The sequence below is a fragment of the Ceratosolen solmsi genome, unplaced genomic scaffold (assembly GCF_000503995.2).
Source record: "Ceratosolen solmsi marchali unplaced genomic scaffold, CerSol_1.0 scaffold11, whole genome shotgun sequence".
NCBI lineage: Eukaryota > Metazoa > Arthropoda > Insecta > Hymenoptera > Agaonidae > Ceratosolen > Ceratosolen solmsi.
In genome coordinates, this window is record NW_011948416.1 from 6,453,716 (window position 1) to 6,476,046 (window position 22,331).

Here is a 22,331-nt window from a genome sequence, read left to right on the forward strand (position 1 = left end):
TTGTAATTGTCACGGAGGAGAAATTTGTCAATAGCTTCGATGATTAGTGAGTGCTTGCGGTTTCTCGAGTACATAACTGGCGGCACACTTATATCACTTAGTCGACTGATAATATTTTAAGTATCTCTTTACTTCGAATGTTGTGATTTTAAATTTTCGCTTTTTTCGTCAAATTGAGTGCAAATGGAGTAATTAGTTATAGTCGACTAGTTTGTCTATTGATAGTTATCACTTTGAATAATAATACTTATTACTATTGAATAAATTAATTGTAAAAAACATCATTAAATATTAATATTCATTAATCAATAATAGGTATTTATTAATACGATCGTTAACTAATTAAGGAAGTAATGGTAATTATGCAAAAATAACAATTTATAAAATAATTTGATCTCCAATCTGTTTTCTAATTTACTTAAATTGTTCAAAATTATGTATAGCAAACTAGTCATCACTTGACCAGCTAATTTTACATTTAAAAAATAAAAAAAAAAAAAAAAAAAAAGAAAAAAAGGACCATTTAATAATATTTTCAAGTTAATCAAATAAATAAATATATTTCTTTATTGCAAGTACTAAATAATGTGAACAACATATTCGTTGCTAAGATTATTTATACATAATTTTTTTAAACAAACTGATGTGGCATCGTCATGAAAACACATTTATAATTAAATCTTCTGAAGCAGTGTGTAATTAGAAAGAAGATGCATTAACAATAGTTAACAATCGGTAAATTCTTACAGGGAAATAGTGTGTCCATGTAGATCGATGATGATATGGATCGATATTAATTAGAAAATGAAACAAGATGCTTTCACTCGTCTTTCGTTATTTGTGTATCATATGATTTTTATTTGTCGATCAATATCGCTTCGAGCGAGATCTCAAGCATTTTAGGATTAAGTTGTCATCTATAAAACATTGGCATATAAATGGATATAAACACGTTTTGAAAATGGCATCGATGATTGTAATTTATTCTTTATGAGCTGGCAAATATGCCCAATCACGTTATTAAATATCATCATTAGTCTAAACACATATTATGTCGACAATTAAATAATGAGTATTGGAAAATAAAGCCAAATAAAATAGAAAGAAAGATTTTCTTTACTTGTATTGAATTAAAAATGTAAAATGGAAATGAGTAAGTATCCGAGTAAAGATATTACAAAATTGAAAAACGAGATTATCAAAAAATTTTGCTTGTGATAAATGTTAGCCTAGTTGTTAGTTGATATAATATTTAACTATGATAGAGCGCTGACAGGTAACAAAAATCTGGAGATTTAGAAAATTTATATATATTTAAGTATGTGTTGATATACAGTGTGGCATGGAAATTTCAAAGTTTATATTTTGACTGGACGATAATTAATTTTATAGAAATAAAGGAAAACTTCAAAATAAAAATTTTCAATTTAAAAAGCTAATTTATTATATTAATATTTATATGTAAATATTAACTTTTACCTATATAGGTAAAAAAATTTCAATAAAACTTTTTTCACATATACAAAACAATCGGTGAATAATAAAAATATTACGATAATACCAAAAATCCTAATTAAAATATGATCATTTTAAATTTAAATATTAGCATGTTATAATTAATCTTAAAAATGAATATTCATGATAAATGTCTACACGGGCGAAAGCTCTACATGCTTTCCATGCTAAAAACTAGTGTTTTCTTGTATTCAAGAAAAATGACAGATAAAATCAAATTATAGATTTTTAATAGTAAGTAGATAATGATAATATAACAAAGAAATTATAATATTTCATATATACTTGCAAATCATGTTAATGAACATATTGGAATATATAGGATTTAGTGTGTAATTTAAGTGAAAGAAGGTACTGCGTATATAGGTCATTTTTTATTTTTTATCACACTAATTGATCGATCAATTTGAAATGCCTTTAAAATTATAAAATACTAAAAGTACAATGTTCACTGTCTTATACAATCGTTACATAATACAATTACATATCAAAGAAATTGAAATAAGTATTAACTATATAACTATTTTTTTAGGATTGAAGATCGACAAATTTTAAATTCAAGCCTTTTTCAATTTCTGTTTACTTTGTTATGAGTTCGTTTTGACTTTGAAGGACTCAATTTTCAAGTTGTCCATCATCATAATTGTATTATCTATTATTGGCTAAGTATATCAAGCACTTCCTTCTCTTTCGCATTGTAAAGTGACAATATGTAAAATCTGATTTTAATTGAAAATTGTATATGAATGTGCCATATATACATACAATAGCCATACGAACTGTTTTCTAATGTTTATCATCACAAAATTGCTCGATACAGTCCATTTTCTTTTCAATTTTACCTTACTAATTAAACGTAATTCATTTGTTCTTAATTTGATACATCGCAATTCGCATAGACATGCATTTGCTTACTTAGTTAATTATACATTGAAAAAATAGCTAATAATAACTTCATGTCTATAAGTATTTCAGCAATCGCAAATTAGGATTTAATAAATAAAAATAGTCACATGTTTATTTTCTTCCGTTGGATTCGAATTTAAACTTACATTGTTGCCTTAATGTAAAAATAGCCATCATTGTGTATGATCCCTTTTGATATTCCCTAGACATCATAGGTACAATGAAAACACGAGGTTTTGCGAAGGCAAATATACATAAAACGATATTGCATGTTACATTAAAACTGGCGCATAAATATTAAAATATTTGATTTAATTACAAAAAACACAGGTACGAAATTATAAGCTCCTCGCTCCTAGTACGCGACATTGTTGCCAAATTTCGTCCATCACGCAACACGCTATCGCCGCATTGACAAATGCACCGCATATCTTCCGATAATTCTTAAATTCGCTCTCTACGACAATCTTCACCGACTTACAGCATTACTAATAAAACTGACGTGCGAGCAAGGCACGATCGCTCCAGGGCAAACTGTACTTGAATACGCGAACTTGGTGAATTCGGATTGAAAAAGCCGAGATAGAGGAGAAATTTTAAAAGGCCGCGACAATCGAATAGAAGCGCTGGAGAAACCTTCCGGCCAATGAGCCACGGTAGCAGCCAGCTTTAACGATAATTAAAAAAGCAGCCGGTGGCTGCTCGGTTTTGGTATTTAACATGGGATACGGAAAAGCGCGCTGTTCCATGGGGGCGGTCGAGGGAAAGGTGCGTAAGATGTGGCAACAGCGCCATATTAAAGAAACGTGGCGGCACGTTGAGACGCGATTGGCAGCAGAGACGAGACGACGCCCAAACATCATAGGGTTTGTGACAAGTGTGGACGCGTTGAGCTACGTTCCAGTACGACCACTGCGTGTCGCGTTTATTTAACTATTATTAGGTATCAGTGAGGAGGACGATTGCCCGTGGTGAGTCCGTGGAGAGGTTGAAAAAATGATTCTCGAATCGTGCTGGTCGCCCTGCATATGGACGAATAATACCAAAACTGCCTGCAAAGCTATAGCCTTTTACACGGTGGTGAGTCTGACTCGTTCGTTTATTTGACCTGCCCTTTTGTAGTTAGTTCCACCTGTTGTTGTCAGATGCATCTTATTGATGTTGAGTTTGTTTTCAGGCTATCAGCGTTGTGTTGATAACGTTGATAATTTATCAACTCAATGGCGGTGATTCCACGCAGCTTTATAATCCATTATTTGAATCTGATGTCAGAAGCTGTGAGTAGCTCATTTTTGTTGTTGTTGTTGTTGCATCTTTCTAGCACTGCTATAAGATAATAGCCCTGTGGCAAGGAGTTATAAATAAACATGCACCGAGTATTCGTGAGTGATCTACCTGTTGGAAAAAGCACACTTGTTTACATTATATAATTATGTTATAATAAAGTTAAGCGATTGGTTTCTTTGTGTTGGGAATTTGTAAATTGAGTGTACCAAATAGTGAGTTAAAGTTCAGAAATTATTAATTTCTTGGCCATTATCAATTATCAATTATTAATTATTAATTATTAATTATTAATTATTAATTATTAATTATGATTATTGTTAGAGATTGAATATTAATGAATTATTGGATTGTATTCCTTAACCTTTTTATTTCAATAAACCGTAATTGTTTAAAAATTTTTTTTTTTAAATATGATCCACTAAACTATTTATTTGGCATTTTAAATAAAAGCAAACTAAAAATTAATATACGAAAAACGAATATGTAACGGTGTTTCGAATTAAGCGAATATTTTGTAATACATACATTTTCAATCGAAAAATTTTTGTTACAGCTATGCCAGTGATTGGAGGAATCCTCATCTACTATTTTCTATCGTTAATTGTCTTTGCTATGCTAATGGTCCATGGTATTCGTAGAGGCGTACGTGGTTGGCTATTACCGTGGCTTACAGCTTGGTTCATCGTTTGTCTGTTTCAATTGATATTTGGACTTTGGCTACTTGGAGGATATTATATTTATGTAAGATAATTATTACGATAAATTTATTAGACATACAGCATTGAGATACTTTTATAGATAATTAGTAATTCTCAACCACTAACTCATATTAATAACCCAAAGTATAAAAATAAATGGTGCTAAAATAAGGTTTCCTACTCTTATTTTTTGTGGTACATAGCCTATCATTGATCTTACATGACTCGTTAAGTAGACAATTATCATTTTGAATATGTATTTATTATTTGTATGAGATTTAAATGAGATAAGTTCAATACGTGTTCAATATTAATTTATATATTTACAGAATCACAAAGCTTATGACTGATAATTTTATAAGAAAAGTAGATTGTAATCTATGTATTAATGTAAATTTAATTATTTTATCTCAATTTTATTTCAGCTGGAAAGTGTGTTTGCTACTTTATGCAACTGGCTTTGGATGGGTTATAATGTAAGTAATAAAACAAAAATAATTTCATTGCCCAATATGATTATTAAATAAAAGTGCTCCATTGAAATATTCTATGTTTTCTTAAAGAATAATTATTAGGTAATGAAAATCTTGACAATGCAATGGACAATCATTTAATAAATTTAATAATAAAAGATTTAATTTAAATTGCTTAAAATTTTTTTAATCGCTGTCGTAATAGTCCTATTGGTTACATAGTTCACAATACAAAAATCTACATACTTTAATTTGCATATTTCGAAATTGAAATATTTATATATTTTGCAAATTTATTTTTTATATATTTCTAATATCCTATCGTAGAATTTGTAAACTAACGGAAATGTTTTTTTTTTCTTTCAATAATCAATTTTCTATGAATATTTCAGTTATACTGCTGGTTCGTCGTATTATCAATGTATAAAATATTTGAAGCATTTCAATCACCAAACATTGAACTTTTATATCCTTAAGTCAGAAGAATAAATGATCTTTAAGTGCCTTTGAAGCAATGAACTGTGTGACGCCAAAGTGAGCCAGCCAATACGAACATATCTCCAAGGGGTTGCAGATATGATCAAGAATATTTGTAAATATTTCTTTGTAGAAATCACACAAATATCTCCTAGTTATCATATTCACTAAAATGATATCATATATCATATGCAAGCATACAGACTTCTATCTGTAAAAGATTTTTTAGATACTTTACGCCTTGTAGATTTTAAAATTAGTTCATATTTTTAAGTTAAGCTATTAGCTATTAAATTAGATGTTAAAACTCATTCAGGCTAATATTCTATTAAATTTTAATTATTAAGAAATTCAATGAAATCAGCTTCATTCTTACAATTCCAGAATCTCAATTTAATTTTTATACTTTATAAAAGACAATAATTTTTATATTTATTTGTGAAATAAATATTTATTATAAAAAGAAATTATTTAAATTTGTATCTTTCTTACAAATACTAAATTTTACATTTCCAATGTTTTCCATTCTATCGTTAGCACTAGTTTATGTATTTTAAAATGTATTTAGAAAATATTTTTCTGCCATATATTATTTTAGGCATTTTAAAATTATTTTTTTAATAATGAACGATAAATTGGACTTAGATTAAATTTATTTTTATGCCATAAATTATCAGTAAATTAAAATAATACTTAGAAATTTATAACAAACCTATAAAAATAGTCAGACAATTAAATTACATTCTAAATTATATGTTCATAATAAAATTAAAAAATTGCTTTCATAATTAATATCGTGAACTTTTCAAAATATCAAATTAAATGTATGATTAAAATAATATAACAGTATAAAGTAATGAAAAAAAATATTCAACGTTTTGAGTATATAAATTATTATTTTATATTGTATTTATTAATGATGATGGCAAGAACTCTGATAAAACTTAGAATCTTAATAATTTTAATAATTTATAATTTTGTCACACGAAGATTTGAAATATATTTATAACGAAGATTATAATTTTTAGAGTATCAAAGTAATAAAATTAATTAAGCAATGGAAAAAATTATAATTAGTAAGAAGAATATAAGTTTGTTTACAATCACCTAAAATACATTAAAAAAAAACAAAAAAACAATAGTTTTATTTCTGAAAACTTAAAACAAACTTATTTAAAGTTATCGATATTTCTTAAACTAATTTCATATATATTGAGAAAATGATTTTTCAACTATTTATACTTTTTAAAATCTTAATTAGTTTGAAAAATATTACTCCCAACATATGTGAAAAGTATTATAAAATAGTAATACATAATGAAATTGAAACGAGATATATAGGAAAATATAACATAATATAAATAAAATATTTTAAAATTATTAATTAAAATAAATGAAAATTCAGTCATAAATTTGTTATCGCCTAATGAGAAATCACATACTTCTCTCTGAGCTTTATGGAATTAATACTAATGTATGTTAAAATCGATATATTTATGTTTAGATAATTGTTTTCTTATCTTTTCAAAATATAGGATTATCTATCAAATCTAAACGATTCCATTTTATCTGACATAACATAAAATATCTAAACTAAATACTAAACATCGAAAATTATTGTTACGTGCTCGTTCACTTATGATCTCTTACATGCTGCTGAAAATACTGTATATAACAAAAGTTATAATTATATGTATATTAAATTCAAATAATTTAATAATAAAATTATTTTTCTATAATATCACAATTTAGATTTTGATCATTGGATAAAATAGGTTCGGTTGATTTCCGAGTGACTGTATCGATAATGTCGAACTTACCATGTGAGAGAGCAAGACACGAAGCTTCGACTAAAACTCGCTAGATTAATATTTCAGTTAATAGAGAATAGAATTTTACATTTAGAATGTTCTTAATCTTCTTAAATATAATCTTGTTTCAAAATAAATATTCAAATATTCTTGATCTTATAGTAAACAGTTATAAACGAATAAAACATGTTTATTATTGAACAAAAGTCTTACATCTTCCAATCGTGCACATGCTACTTATTAATTTAAAAGTTATATTATAAAAAATTGTTAATTACGAGAATCCATATACCAGACCATCGAAGACAACCGTTGGAATGTTTTTTTTTGGTGACCTTGGATCATCGTCTTTAAAGCAAAAAAGGTAAGAAACTATAAAAATGTAAACAATAATACATTATTGATAAATTGCTTTTTATAAATTGTAGTCTTACTGGAAAGAAAAACATGCTTTAAGTAATTAAATAATAAAAAAAACTGACAATATAATTGATAAAATGAAGTTTCGTATCCGAACTAGTATATTTTATATGAAATGGCCGTGCAATATTTCGATTTCTTGAAGCATTATTTGAATTTCATAAAATTTACACAAAATTTTCGATTTCAATTCGAGCATAGCGGACTTTTATCTTTCATAAACTTTTTTAAACTTACATCACAAACAAATATATGTTATGATGTAAGAATTAATGATTCGTAAAATTAATTAATAAAAAATAAATTAAATTAACTGCTCCCTTCGTAACGGTCATATGTTACGCGGAAGACGTTTACTTTTCATTACAATAATTTTTCTCATATAATTTTAAAGATCTTAAAATGCAAACATCGATGTTTTCAAATTGCTATTCAAATGATGCAAATCTTACGATGTTGAAGAAATAAATCGATTAAATTTATTAACAGTGTAATATAACTTATTTCATCTATTTTACGTTTTATGGTTTTCAAAGGCTTTCAATCGTTCTATCTTTGATAAGTTGTTTTTCATCTAAAAAGTGAAAATAAATGTTATCACGTAACAATACCACGAGAATATTTATATTAATATTGGTGTACTAAAAATAAATTCTTTTTATTACATTTACGTATTTGATAACATATTGTTTTAATAAAAAAACTAATTCTTAACATGGATGCGAAATCACTTTATTAGAAAGCTAATTATGTGATTATTCTTCAGGTAGGAATATGCATCAATAATAAATGTAATAATAAAGAAATTGCCAAAATTTTAGTGTATTCCTATATTATTAGAAGTATTTGAATTTCTTAATAAAATAGTGCAATTTAAATATTGTTTAAGATTTTTCTGTTAATCATTAGTTACAAAAGCATACGAATATCCGAAGTACGTATTATTTGTCTTATATTTTGATCCTACAATTATACATAATTTTCGTATTTACATATATGTATTTAAAGTAAATATAAAATTTTTTAATTAATTTTTCTAGTTACTATTATCTAATTACTTCGTTTATCGCTTTTAAGCTAATACATTGACAATTTTACAAGTAATGGATTAACGACGTTAATCGCAATTTTTTTTATTATTACTCTGAAATTTACATGGAAGGTCAGTAAGTATATATATATATATATTTATTCATGAATTGCTATTTATAAGAGCTAAAGTTTTTAACCAATTAATATTCAATGTTCCAAATGTTAATAAAATACTATCGTCAATTAAGTTATTTAACTCGAACATTGGAATATTTAAATTTGATTATTGAAAATTGCAATCTTCAATTTAATAGATACGAATGAGAAAAAAAAATAGTAAGTGTGATATTAATACATTATAAAGTATTGGAATAAAACTTTAGGTGCTATAAAAAGAAATTATTTTTCAAAATTGTAAAAGTGACTTTTTATCCGATATCGATTAGGTGCCAATAAATTGTTGTATGTAGCTTCTCAATGTTCCTATAGAGTGTGAACGTAGTATAAGAAACGAAATGCTGGGTGCCGACACTTTATTACTTGGAAATAACGAATGATCACTGCCGCTAAGTATACTGGCGAGGGGCAATAAGTGCACCGACGGTGTTAATGATGTCTCATTAAATTCCTATCTAATTCTGTGGTAGTACCGTTGCCGATATATTATTCCGGATATTATTCAGTCATTCCGGATTGGTATTGAAAAATATCCTTATTAGAAAGTCAAGAATAGTACCGAGTTTTATTGGAGCTTGTACGCCTATATACATCAGTCTATACCTTATTACGAGGTATTTGATTTGTAATGAGATTTTTTTAATTGCTATTTTTTATTATTACCTAATGAGTATATGTTTGAGTATGAGTATATATCATAAGTATATGTAAGAAAATTATTTCTAACGATATTTTTCTTATTGACTTTCTAACCTTGATATTATTCTTTTTTTTTTTTACGGCTTTGTAATTGTGGTTTTAGTAACTTAATAGTTAATTCCAATAATATTTTAAGAGAAATTTTTCATAAATTTCGCCCTAGAGAAAAACGATTTGCTATCAATTTTCTTATTTTTTTATGAATGTCAATTGTTTTATACACATGTGTTAATCATATGTAAATAGTTTGATTCTTAATCAAAATGTAAAAAGATATCCAATCATTGGCTTTAACTTCTTTAAATACGACTTTGCTTGCCATTTATACATAATTTTATTCCTGCATAATCCATTGTCTGATTATCAGCATTTTATTATTTGTTAAACGTTCGTTATAATAAGTTTATTTTGTACGAAATTACCATAACAAGACAAAATTATAACTATTTATAACTTATTAGAATAATTAATAATTCGTATCAAAGTATTAAAAATAATTATTAAATTATCTATATTAAATTACTATTAATAACAACTTATATTAAAGTGCAAAATCTGATTATCTGATATAAATTAAAAAGCATCGTTGCCGCGTAATTAGTGCTTTACCGATCTGTGCTTTACTTAGATAAAGTCGATTATAGTGTTTTATTGTAAATTTTGATAATAATTATATCCCAATGTTTTCGACTATTTTAATTACATATTTGAAATTATTTCTCTACGAAATAACAATTATTCTTTTGAACACTAACCAAATTATTCTTTCTATACAAAATCTATCAAATCTGTAGTTAATCTAAATACAGTAATTATTTAATAAAATTCTGATACTTATTTAAAATAATATAAAGTTGTTTTTTTAAATTAATTTTAAAGTAACTTAAATTTTTGGCTTATTCAGCATAATTTAAATAAAATACTCTAGAAAATATGCTGTTAAAAATATATTTACAGTTCATTACGCGTTTATCTTAAAACAGTAACAATAAAATAAAGCAGATGCATTTCCTAAAGTATATGGATATTCACAAAAGTAATTTTTAGATAGGCAATTAATTCTCAAGACAACGTTAAAGTGGTGGATTATCTGAAAGTTTATAAGGGTAATCAAAATAAGTACTCTGGTAAAAGAAGGCTGATCGAAATGTGCATAAGCGCAGTAAACTAGATTCGCGATAATTTCCTATGCCTGGGGCCCTAGAAATAAGAATTTCTTAGAAAAGAGATTTATCAAGAACTAATCGCACACTTTGTAGCTTCTTTGCTGTTAGTTTAAAGTAAATAAAAATTAAAGATTTGTTCGCCCATGAATAGAAAGTTGTCCTAACTAAGAATAATGTAAAAATTCTAAGTAATACAACTAATTTACAATTCAATTATATTAGACATATTTTATTATTATTGTTTAAGGTATCCAATAGTTATTTAAATTATATAAAGGATTATTGAATTATACTATTCTTTCGAATACAATATTGTCTCGTACTGTAGTTGAAGCGAAATAAGATTTTTCTTAAATTTATATATAATTGAATTTTAAAACTATTCATTTCAATGAAAATTTGAAGACTAAATTTCTATAATAAAATATTCTTAATATTAAATGTTTAAAATAACATAATTTAATTAATTAATTTGTAATAACATTTTCTATACATACAATAACATTGTATGTATTTAAATAAATATCTATGAAAAGAAGACATTGCTAGATCTTCAATATTTACCGAAACTTTCTTAAAAAATTAACTTATCAAAATACTTTTATATCATTCTTTCTTTATGCATTTTTTATTTACCATTTATATGCTTCAATGACATTGTCATGTAACATATCTAATTCTTCTCTCAAATTAACAAAATCTACTAGCATATATCCGGTTTTTCGCGTTAAATTAGAGAAAGTTTCATGGCAATCTATGACTTGAATAACATGAACTTGGTTAATTCCGCTAAAACTGACCAAGTAATATATATATATATATATATATATGAGTCAACGATCAACTGTATCATAGATTTTATGGGAAAATTAACGCTGCTAGGTTTAAAAAATTGGAGTGCCGGGAGCGGTGCAATACTAGGGTAGATAGCACTTCCTAGTGCTGCCGTTGATAATGGATGAATGGTCGCCCGCACCTTATAAAAATATGATACACCGTTTATCTAGGCAAGACGAAGAAGAAGAAGAAGAAGAAGACGACAACGACGACGTATAACATAAAGAAGAACGTACTTTGAATGGAGCATTTATTCTTTTTGTTGGCGTTAGGGTCGAGGTGAGCTCGGAAAGAAATTTTTGATTGACGTGTGTACGCATATGGATGTGGATGGATCAATGGATGGATACACAAGGTACTAATGCATATGTGTGTGTAATTTTAATGAACAATTCATAAGCGAATCGATTGGAATATGTCTTATGTTTTGATTAAGTACGAACAAAAGATCTTGCGTGTATTGGCTTGTAATAGTCAAATGATTAGGAATTTTGAATGACTGTGCTACTCGTTTCGCATTTTTATAAACTTTAGAACGGAATTTTATAATTAATCTGAACTTTTTTACATATTAGATTAACAAGTATGGAAAATACCAAACATGGACTCTGAATCACTATTCTCTAAATGAATATATTATTGGGGAGGATAATTAATTTTATTATGTACATATGGAGTTTTTCCATATATTTTAAATATTATTAATAAATAATTTAATAGTTTGAAAGTACTGATCTTTCTTGAGTCGATAATATGATATTGCTTATCAATTATACGCTTTTCATCAAAGCCTAAAATTTACAGTAATAAAGCGTAGGATATCATATTTAAAATTTGTATAATATTTTCGTTATATTAAAAGAACGTGACTTATCCTCATATTGCATTCTTATGCAATAAAATTGTATGTGAAAATAAAATATTGGTTACGTTGCATCAACAATATATATATAGCTCTATTGAAAATATTCTCTTGTAAAATTATTTTTCTTTTTTTCGTCACTGTTTTTGAAAAAACCTTCTGAAAAAAAAATGGAAAAAAATTGTTTTTCCAATATATTTATTATCTATGATTTTATTATAAAATTGATATAACTTTTTAAATTTGATATTTTTTAACAAGAATTTTCAACTAAATTCATTAAAAATATATTTTTGTCATAAATTAGTATTCTTCAATATTTCATTTTCTTCTCACTGTTTGCTATTTAATTTGATAAATTTTAAATAAATAAATACGTAGATATTAAAAACATTGTTTTCGAGTGTAAACACATTTATAAAAATTGATATAAAGAATTAATTGTTGATAGTAGTAATTATAAATCATTTTGATTAGCGTGACTCGCGTGTTAAATATATTTACGTTGTGCACAGGGGCGAAAAATTTACATAATAATGGAAAATTTATACTAATAATTCTATTATTAATAATCACTTTGAATGTATGTCAATTTTAAATTTCATGTGTAATGAAATACTTATCATTTGATTCAATTAATAAAAGATACATTGTCACATCTTAGATTTTAATATTATGTATTTTAAAAAGTATTAAATCCATTATTATTATTAAATCAAACTGCACATTAAAAATTTTTTTTTTATAATTGATATTTACAAATAACGGAATACGAAACTTTGCATGCACTTTTCTTTGTCGTATACAATGTTTTCTCTTGTTTTAATCGGGAATTATGCCAATGACCTGGTAATGTACATAATCAGAAATTCATGTCAGTTAGCAAAAAATCATTATTTATGATGATGTTTATGCGTTTACATATATTAATATAGAATGACCGAAGAATAATATGTTTCATTTCCTTATGAAATATTCTAATAGTGATTATCTATATTAAGTTAAATTTTTAATTTATTATATAATAAATTTGCCGCGATATATGCGAAGAGTTTATAATAATTAATAATGTAGTTTATAAAAATGTCTTTTACGATAAAAGCTTTATCAATATATATTTCCAAATAGCTTTAAAAAAATTATATTTATACATAATAAAATAATAATTTTATTATCTGTTGCGATATTGCAAATATTGTAAAATTTATGAACACTTTGAATCTGATCCTTGAGTCTTGATTTTTTTTTCATTTATAGGTTTATTAATATTTTTTACATTGTAAACAGTAATTTTAATAAAATGTTGGACAATTTAAAGCATTCCATTTATTATTGATACGAATGTTTGTAAAAAGCCAATTCATCCAATATTCTTTAAATCACACTAATACACGAGAAAATAATAACCTTATCTAAACAAAGATAAACAAATTTTGACAATAATAAAGCTCTCTCTTCGAACATCCGAAAGACTTTTATACAATATGAGACGTTCCTATGAATGCTTACGATTCGATAATAATACACTTAGAGTCATTACAGTTTGAGGCCTAAGGGCTCATTTGAGACATCTTCTTCCTCTGCTAGTACCTTCGAGTTTTTCAAGCTTATGGGTTACAAGTAAATATACATCGCTTGCGGCCACGTATACATTGCTAAGGACTTGCGGTGTAGGCTTCCAGATTCTGATCCGCCAATTATATGGAAGGCGCGATGCGCATAAAATAGCCGTGAATCAAGCGAAGAGAAAAAGAGAGAGAGAGAGAGAAAGATATATATATATATATATATCGGGGTAATATCCTTTTAAGTCATGAATAAGTCTAATGAGATTCACTGAGTTTCTTCCTGACTGAATTAATCTAACAGTTGTGAAAATATGTGCGCTGATGAGGTGCGCAATAGAGCTTTCTCTGATATTTGAATTTGCTTTTGTGAAATTAGCCGATAATGGTACACATTCTTCATTTCATTTTAATTTTAATTACTTGTCCGTTTTAGTAACGTTTTTAATAATTCTGTAACAATAGTATAATTTAGTATAATAAATTCAGGAACGTATGTTATGTTTTTTCAAAAACAGCCTTGTGCATAATTAGTTCTTAAAAGTTAATCGTATTCAGACAATTTCATATTTCTTTAGTATATTTTTAGATTGCATGTGTGTGTCAAGATACTTAACAAATTAAATTATCATACCAGTAATATACTGATTATCAGAAATATTCTATAAGTAAACTGTATATTTTTATTAATATTTTTATTTAATAGAAAACGATTTTCTTAGATTAGCTTTTAAATTTTATTTATCAGATTGCCAAGTGATTATCGCTATTTCTGTATACAGCTTTTTTTTTTATTTCATACAGTGCAAATAAATTGATATTTATTATTTAATAAACGATATTTATATTTATGATTTCATTCATTCGATTTATAGTTTCTTTTCTATATAGGTAAGTTCATACATATTAAAGCAATTGTCTCTCTCTCTTTTTTTTTTTTTTTTTTTTTTTTTTTTTTTTTTTTGAATAATATTAGTATAATTTGATAGGTTGCCAATTGTTCGTAAAAATATTAAAATATTATATTAAAATATTAAATTTAAATAATATCTTAGTCGGTATGGTTGGTATTATTTCAGTCATATCCATTGCCACTTTGACTTCATAACGTATTACACATTTTTCAACACAGTTCTATATTTAATTTCAAAATACTCCAGTCTTTATTACCAAAATATTACATATTCCTCGCTTGCAAGTCCCTCTAATGAGTGTGAATATCAAGTGCATACCGCTCGTATTAACTATAATCCCTAAAATTCGTTCGATAATACCAATAGAAGAAGTTCCTACTTTAATCTACATTAGAAACAGTATATGTATTCATTTAATTTAAAGAGAAAGATCGGGAGTTACTGGAAAGAGCTCTAAGATGAAAACACCGAGGGCAGAAGTGTCCTGTTCATAAGAGGCCAACATGATATGACTTGCAGCTCTTTGCCCCTCAGCTGATATTTATGTGCACCGTAAATTCATCGTCACTCCCTCGTTCGGCGATGATGCGTTTGCAGAGAAAATACCGCGAGCCAGCCAACGTCGACCTAAGCTTCGAAAGCGGACGACTTTTTCCGTGTTTGCCTTCGCAAATATAATGTTGCCAATGTCGCCTACACAATTTTCGCAACGTGCGCACAAGCATTTTGGGAAAGAGGTTACGGATGTTTGAGGTCTCATGCAACGCATATCTAAGTAAATTGTAATTGATCCACTTGCTCTTGCTATACATTTGTGAAGAAATTTTTTATAAAATTTAAAGGCTTTGTATAAGTTTTTAGTCAGAGCTGATAAGACATTTCTAAAGTGCCATTGATATGATAGTAACAACTTTATTTCCTAAGATTCATCTGAATATTTAAGTATCTTTTAATTTTTAATGCTTACTCGATCATGCTCAGTACATCAACCATAACAAAAATATTTAAAAGATCAAATAAAGGCGAATATTTTGGTCGATCTAACTCTAAATATATTTCTGAAAAATCTCACACAAATTCATATAAAAAATAAAATTCAACGTCGACTACGACTCCTAATTTTATGCATATTTAATACGTAATAATATACTAAAGGTGGCAAAAACGTTGATTATCTATCTACTATCATAAACGTTAAATTAATGAAACGTTATTTTAAATATAAGTTTACATTTATTAAATTGATATCTTAAGCAATTTAATATTTATATATTTATTATCAAGTTATGATTAAAAATTTACGTTTACCTTATATATATATATATATATATATATATATATATATTTAAAACAATATAACGATGTAAAAGTCGTAATCATAGTAGCTAATTTTTTAATAGATAATGCAGTTTTCATTTAGTTTATCAGCTCTCTGATATAAATAAATATTAAAAGTATTCGTTCTAAATATATATACAAATATTCAAATTTAGAATCGCCCAAAGTAGCTCATACTGATAATGAATGATTTAATTATCGTATTTGTTTAAAGTTCAAATATGTGTCGATTGCTTTTTAATATGAAAATATAAAGAATATCAGATAATTTATAACCACACATAAAACTACTTTATACGAAGAGAATTATAATAATATATTTATATATTAGAATCAATCGTTTCATTTTATATTACAAATGTTAATATCTTGACTTCTCTTGGACCGAGGAATGTGCCACTTTCATTATTTTTCATTTGTAATAAAATATTGTTGTTAATGAATGGAAACTTTATGAAATTTAACTCTATTAACCCATTTTTGTAACGAAACTAAACTACTCAAAGAATGTCAACAAAATTAAACAAGTCTGCACATGTATATTAATGATACATTTTTTCTTTCTAGAAAATTTAATCATATCATGTGCTATAACATTATGACTTGATACCAATTATCACTAAAGTTTATTTGATAAATTTTTATAATTGGAACTTTTAATTAATAGGTAAAATACATACACACATCTTTCTATTTTTCATAAATGTAAAATTCATTTATTTTTCAGAGTTTAACCGAATAATTTAGATAAATTATCTACTTAAAAAACTGTTTATGAAACGTTATAGCTATTAGAATACATATGAATATTAATTTTATTTTGTTCCTTTTTGTAATAACTAAGTATGAATTGTTACAAAAATTTATTTTCAACAATGTTAATAAATAAATATTTCTAACAAAATATTATGTTATATTATGTTGAATTATATGATGTTGATGTTAATTATATTCTTATATACTATTTTCAAATGTTAAATCAATATTCAACATTCAAAGCGATATTATTATTATTATTATTATTATTATTATTATTATTATTATTACATTATATTGTTAATTTCATACGTATTTCTAATATCGCGTAATATAGTGTATGCAATTATAAGAGTACTTAAATGTTTTTAAGTTTAAAAGGTAGATGTGTGTATAGAATATCCTTTAAAGCTTTTATTCATAAACATTTTAATCATAAATAACAAAGGAGCGCATCCGTAATCCGAATCTAGCTATTGTGTGCTGCATACTTATCGCAACTATCTAAATACTATATAGTTAATATATCATTATGATGCATTAGATTTTATATCACTGTGTTTTACGCATGTTTGCGAGTGTCAGAGAAGTTCCAGAGACTGTGTACACCTATTCACCCTCGTATCCGAAATAGAAATAAAAAATCATCCGTATAGTTTTTTGTTTTCACTCTGTCCTCATCTCTTAAAATATGCATTGATTATGCAAGAGAGAAATGGGTAGAGGAGTTATATCAGTTATATGATATATAACCGGGAGGTTAACCTATAGTATTCATCCTTTACCTAATATGGCTCTTTATTTTAAGCCTTCGTGACTTCGTGTTTTTGCTTTATATTCTCGTGTCCTGCCTCGTTTACAGTGTCAGTATGATTCGTGGCTGTTGTTTTCGAATAAATTGCTAAATCTCCCCGGGTTGACCCTTGCACCAATGTTTTGAGCTTCGTGTGCCATATTATCTTAAGTTTTGGAGCCATTATTTGTGTATCCACGAATTGATAATATCATTCAATAATTCAGCACATGGATTAGCGCTTTCATCACTCGGGTGAGTCACAACTTCCACTGTGCATGTTTAACTCTTGCTTTTAGTGAGTCACCGGATTTACGTGGACCGCTAGCGAGTCTCATTGACATGTTCTAACAGCATGTAATTATTTGAATATATTTACGACATTAAATCCTTAAAACCATAAATACAGGTCTTTTTGTTTCTGCCGCTAGTAATATTGTATTTCTCATGTATCGCTCAATGCGTACATTTTGTCAGGATCCGACATTCGTGTTTAAAGAAATGATTGATCTTGCTTTCAAAACGAGATCTTTTTTACTTAGCTATACTTGGCTATTATTTATGTTTTAGTTTCTTTATCTGTCAGAGCTTCTTTCGTAAGAAAGATCCTGTACAAGTTTTATGTGTTACGGTAAAATAAATTAAAATAAATGGATAATAGGATTTTTTATGGTGTTTTTGTGACTTTGAAAAAATGAAATTCATATAAAAATCTTTTTCAATTCCTTATCGAACGAAATATCTCTATTAGGTTTTGTTCAATTTTTTACTGGCCATTTTACATAATATTTTTACATCATCGATTCATCTAATCGTTTCTCTCCATTTTTTCTGCCTGCATATAATTCATGTAAACTTTAATCTTATCAGCAAACTACTTTGTATCATTTCTAAATTATTACAATTTATTATCGAAGGAGTTTATATATTAAATCGTAATTTAAATTAATAATGGATAAAAAATTAATAACAATAATTCATAATCAGTAATTTTTTATTAAATATCTCGATTTCATTTTCGATTTGTAAAAGCCTTATGCAAGCTCTGTTCTCTAAGTATTTTGTCCGTATGCAATCAAAAGCTGTTATATGGAAATAATTTCTCTTTATCAATGAGTAACATACGAGTAACATGTATGCTACGTTTTGGCACATTATAATTTTAATGCCAAATACGAAAATTTCAACTTTTTATAAGGTCTTTTTTGGAATCAAGGTACAAAGGAATCAATATTCCTAGTATTATAAATGAAGCTGTTGTATCCCCTAAACACATATTGTATTATTCACAATTTTGTAACTAAGGTAAACTGATCGTCTATATCTCGATCTTTATCTAAGCAAGGTGTAGAAAGACGATTTCATGCAAACAGTACTAAATATCTTAATATAAAATTCCATCATTCGTATCAACTAGGTTTCTAATCTTAAATATTCATTAACGTTGTTTAAGGTCTTATTGAAAGATAATCAAAGACTTATCCATAGTTGGAGTCTTTTTTATAATTGTGCATTGTATGATGGAAAAGCTTTCACCATGTCTTGAGCTGCTTCAAAATATCTTTGATGTATATAAATATATATATATATATATATATATATATATATATATGTATGTCTTTATAATAGACATAAAGCATCTTCATGATGTATTATACATGTCTCATAATACTTTGGCTATATTTATCAATTTAATTTTCTGTTGGGAATTTCGATTTTGTGACAATTTTTGGGTCAATATTCTCACTGTTCCATATAAAATTTTAATGCAGTAAAATATGAAGTTAAAAAATATTTCCAATTTATTTTAATTGATAGAAATCGTTCTTCGTGGCGTTGGCTCTAGTACGAATCACACCTTACATCCAATAGAGTTTAATCGAACAATTCTATCTTTTAATAAGATAATCCTACACAACTAACAATTTACTTATTTAACCGTATATTAACGATCATAATATTCTTCATCATTCGTAAAAATTTCAAATAAAGGCCGAATACGCCCCCATTAAAAGTTAATGCAAAATATTTTATCGTCTGATAAATTTCTGTATTGTGATACAATCAAATTAATGAGCATAAATATGATAACGCAAGCGCGGAAGAATGGGTGACCCAGCGAAACAATGCCGGACAAGTATGATAAAGTATTACACAATCTCGGGATTTCACGACCGAATGAAGACATTATCCTCGCCCGTAATGATAATAGCGAATGCACTAATCTGTCGGAAGGCATGGGACATGGCTCGCCCAACTATTAATTAAAATGTCACTTCGCGGCCAAGAGCCGAGTCATTTTGCGTTACCGTTACCGTATCCAGAGCGCCGTACCGCGCGTGCGCCCTGCATTCTGTGGATTTAGATCCGAGATTTTTTATCAACCATGAATACGCGGTACTATCGCGCGTCAGAAGGGAAACGCGATAGTCCTGCTAGCGTAATAAGCCTCATTCGCGCCAATGCGAAATGTGGAACTGTCAGCCGTGATAAAGGTGGGTATCCTGATAAAGCTGCTTTCGAAATGGCCCGCCAGATAGTCACCTTCGACTTATTCTTACTCGTTACGTGCGTTTTATGCAGTATGGCTATTTCATAATGTGGTAATGCTATGATTGTGCAGAAAAATAATCTCCGAGTAATGTACACGGATGTGCTATAATTGGGTGTATATTATTGCATATTTATGTATGTATATATATACACGCGCGCGCGCGCACGCACACACACACACACACACACACACACACACATAATTAAGCTTTGTACGGATTTGAATGAATTTTTATTTTTTTTCTGAAACTTTTATTATTTTATGTCGAGTTTGTTATCGATATGATAAAGAATTAAGTAAAATTGTCTAAATAAATAAAGTCTAAGAACAATGCGGTTAATGAAATTGAGAAAATATTTATTTAGAATATTTTATTAAAGATACCCGAACAATTATAACAAATTTTTTGTAACAGTAAATGAGAAGAGAACGATGAAAGTATAACGTATTAAGAAATCATAATTATTTGTTGAAAAACTGTCGAGTACGAGTTAAATATTAACGATTAAAATAAATCGTATTTTAGAAGTTAGGCATAGAATAATTTTTAAATAGATGAATCAATCAACTTATAGCTCATAATTAGTAAGCTATTTAATACAGATATGTGAATGTTAAAATATTTTTAAGAACGTTAGGTTTATCAACTAAATTTGAATGGATTTTTCGTTAGAAGTCATAAATAAGTTTTATGCCGTTCTCTTCACGGGGATATTCGTATTATTGTAAACATATCCTGAGCTATTGTAAGAATTTTCTTTAACGTAAAAATATGTTATTGAGCAATTCTTAGACGCTAAAGGAAAAAAATATCACGAGATTTAAAAAAATTAATACATTACAGTTCTGTCAGCGCATAGAAATATATGAGTAGAATATAACGCAAAGGATGAAAAAGTTCTCCGAATATTTGATCGTGAAGGAATTAAAGATTTCGATGACTTACTCGCGCAAAATATATAAGCATGATTCACCTCGTAATATTCTCAACAATTTAATGTTTTAAATTATATTTAAAAGGCTAGTACAGTAAAGAGAGATCTGCAGAATGAAAAGATAAAATATAGTTATTTTCAATAATTTCGCACCAATACGCATCTAAGAAAGTGAAACTTTCTTTAAAGTGTAAATAAACAATGGTACGATGATTTAATCACAAGATTCATAAATAATTATGATGGATATTAATATTCTTGGTCAGCATTGGCATTATATAAATAGAACAAGTATGACATTTAATAGCTCAACTTCATTACATCTTTTGCGGAATACTAATTTCTCACTTATCATTTGTTTCATTTTATCCTTTCAGTACAGGTAGATCACGAAATTTGCCATACAATTATCCGTAAATATATCTATCAAAGAGATTAAAAATATCTAATTTATATGTTTTATGTAATATATACATATAATTACAATAAAAGCAATGAAAATTCTCATACGACTTCTTGAACATTAATAAGGCATTAAATATTTAAATTTTTTGATGATTACTTTTCTTGACAAACGTGTTTTTATTTAGACGACAATTAAAAGTGCTATAACAGTTGAATAATTATGATTATAATTATAATACAACATACTGCTTTTTATTTTCATGATCTGCAAGTGTATTCATTACAATGTATCTTAAAAATCGCATAACATTAATAATATTAATTTTGTTATTTATTAAAAGTTTCTTTGCTTGTTTTTCCATTACCACTTTTTTATTTCATAGAGACCTTTATTATATAATTAAATATTTCGAGATTCAATTGTTTAAGTTCTGATTGTGTCAGTCTTTGAAAGCGCATTTCAATAAACATATCGAGAATTATAATTCGTTTATTACACACATATAATGTGTATATAAAAACAATTTTTTTTTTTTAATAAATGTAAGATTTTAATTTATTAATGAATAAAATCACGCTATTTATGTTGGTTAATAAGTACAATCAATTTTTATGGTAGCTCTTAAACATATAACATCAAAATTAACAACACGTCCTGTAATAAACCTTTCGCATAAAATTTTCATGAGGAAGATTTCTTCCTATACAATT

The 22,331-nt window shown here is 26.8% G+C and overlaps 1 protein-coding gene across 1 annotated transcript; it reads left to right on the plus strand.

Annotated features, from left to right (window-relative positions):
- The first annotated feature begins 3,211 nt into the window (after positions 1–3,211).
- pasi1 (septate junction component pasiflora 1) lies at positions 3,212–5,602 on the plus strand. The gene is made up of 5 exons (XM_011495780.1): positions 3,212–3,501; positions 3,599–3,698; positions 4,262–4,449; positions 4,832–4,882; positions 5,272–5,602. Exons 1-5 carry the CDS (start codon positions 3,418–3,420, stop codon positions 5,353–5,355), a joined length of 507 nt encoding a protein of 168 aa, XP_011494082.1. The 5' UTR covers positions 3,212–3,417; the 3' UTR covers positions 5,356–5,602.
- Positions 5,603–22,331: the final 16,729 nt, after the last annotated feature.

Bases quoted from the DNA above. Each gene is read 5' to 3' on its own strand.
- pasi1 (XM_011495780.1), top strand. From the start codon at position 3,418: ATGATTCTCGAATCGTGCTGGTCGCCCTGCATATGGACGAATAATACC. The intron at 3,699-4,261 runs GTGAGTAGCTCA...TTTTTGTTACAG, and splicing joins TGAATCTGATGTCAGAAGCT to CTATGCCAGTGATTGGAGGA. The intron at 4,883-5,271 runs GTAAGTAATAAA...TGAATATTTCAG, and splicing joins GGCTTTGGATGGGTTATAAT to TTATACTGCTGGTTCGTCGT.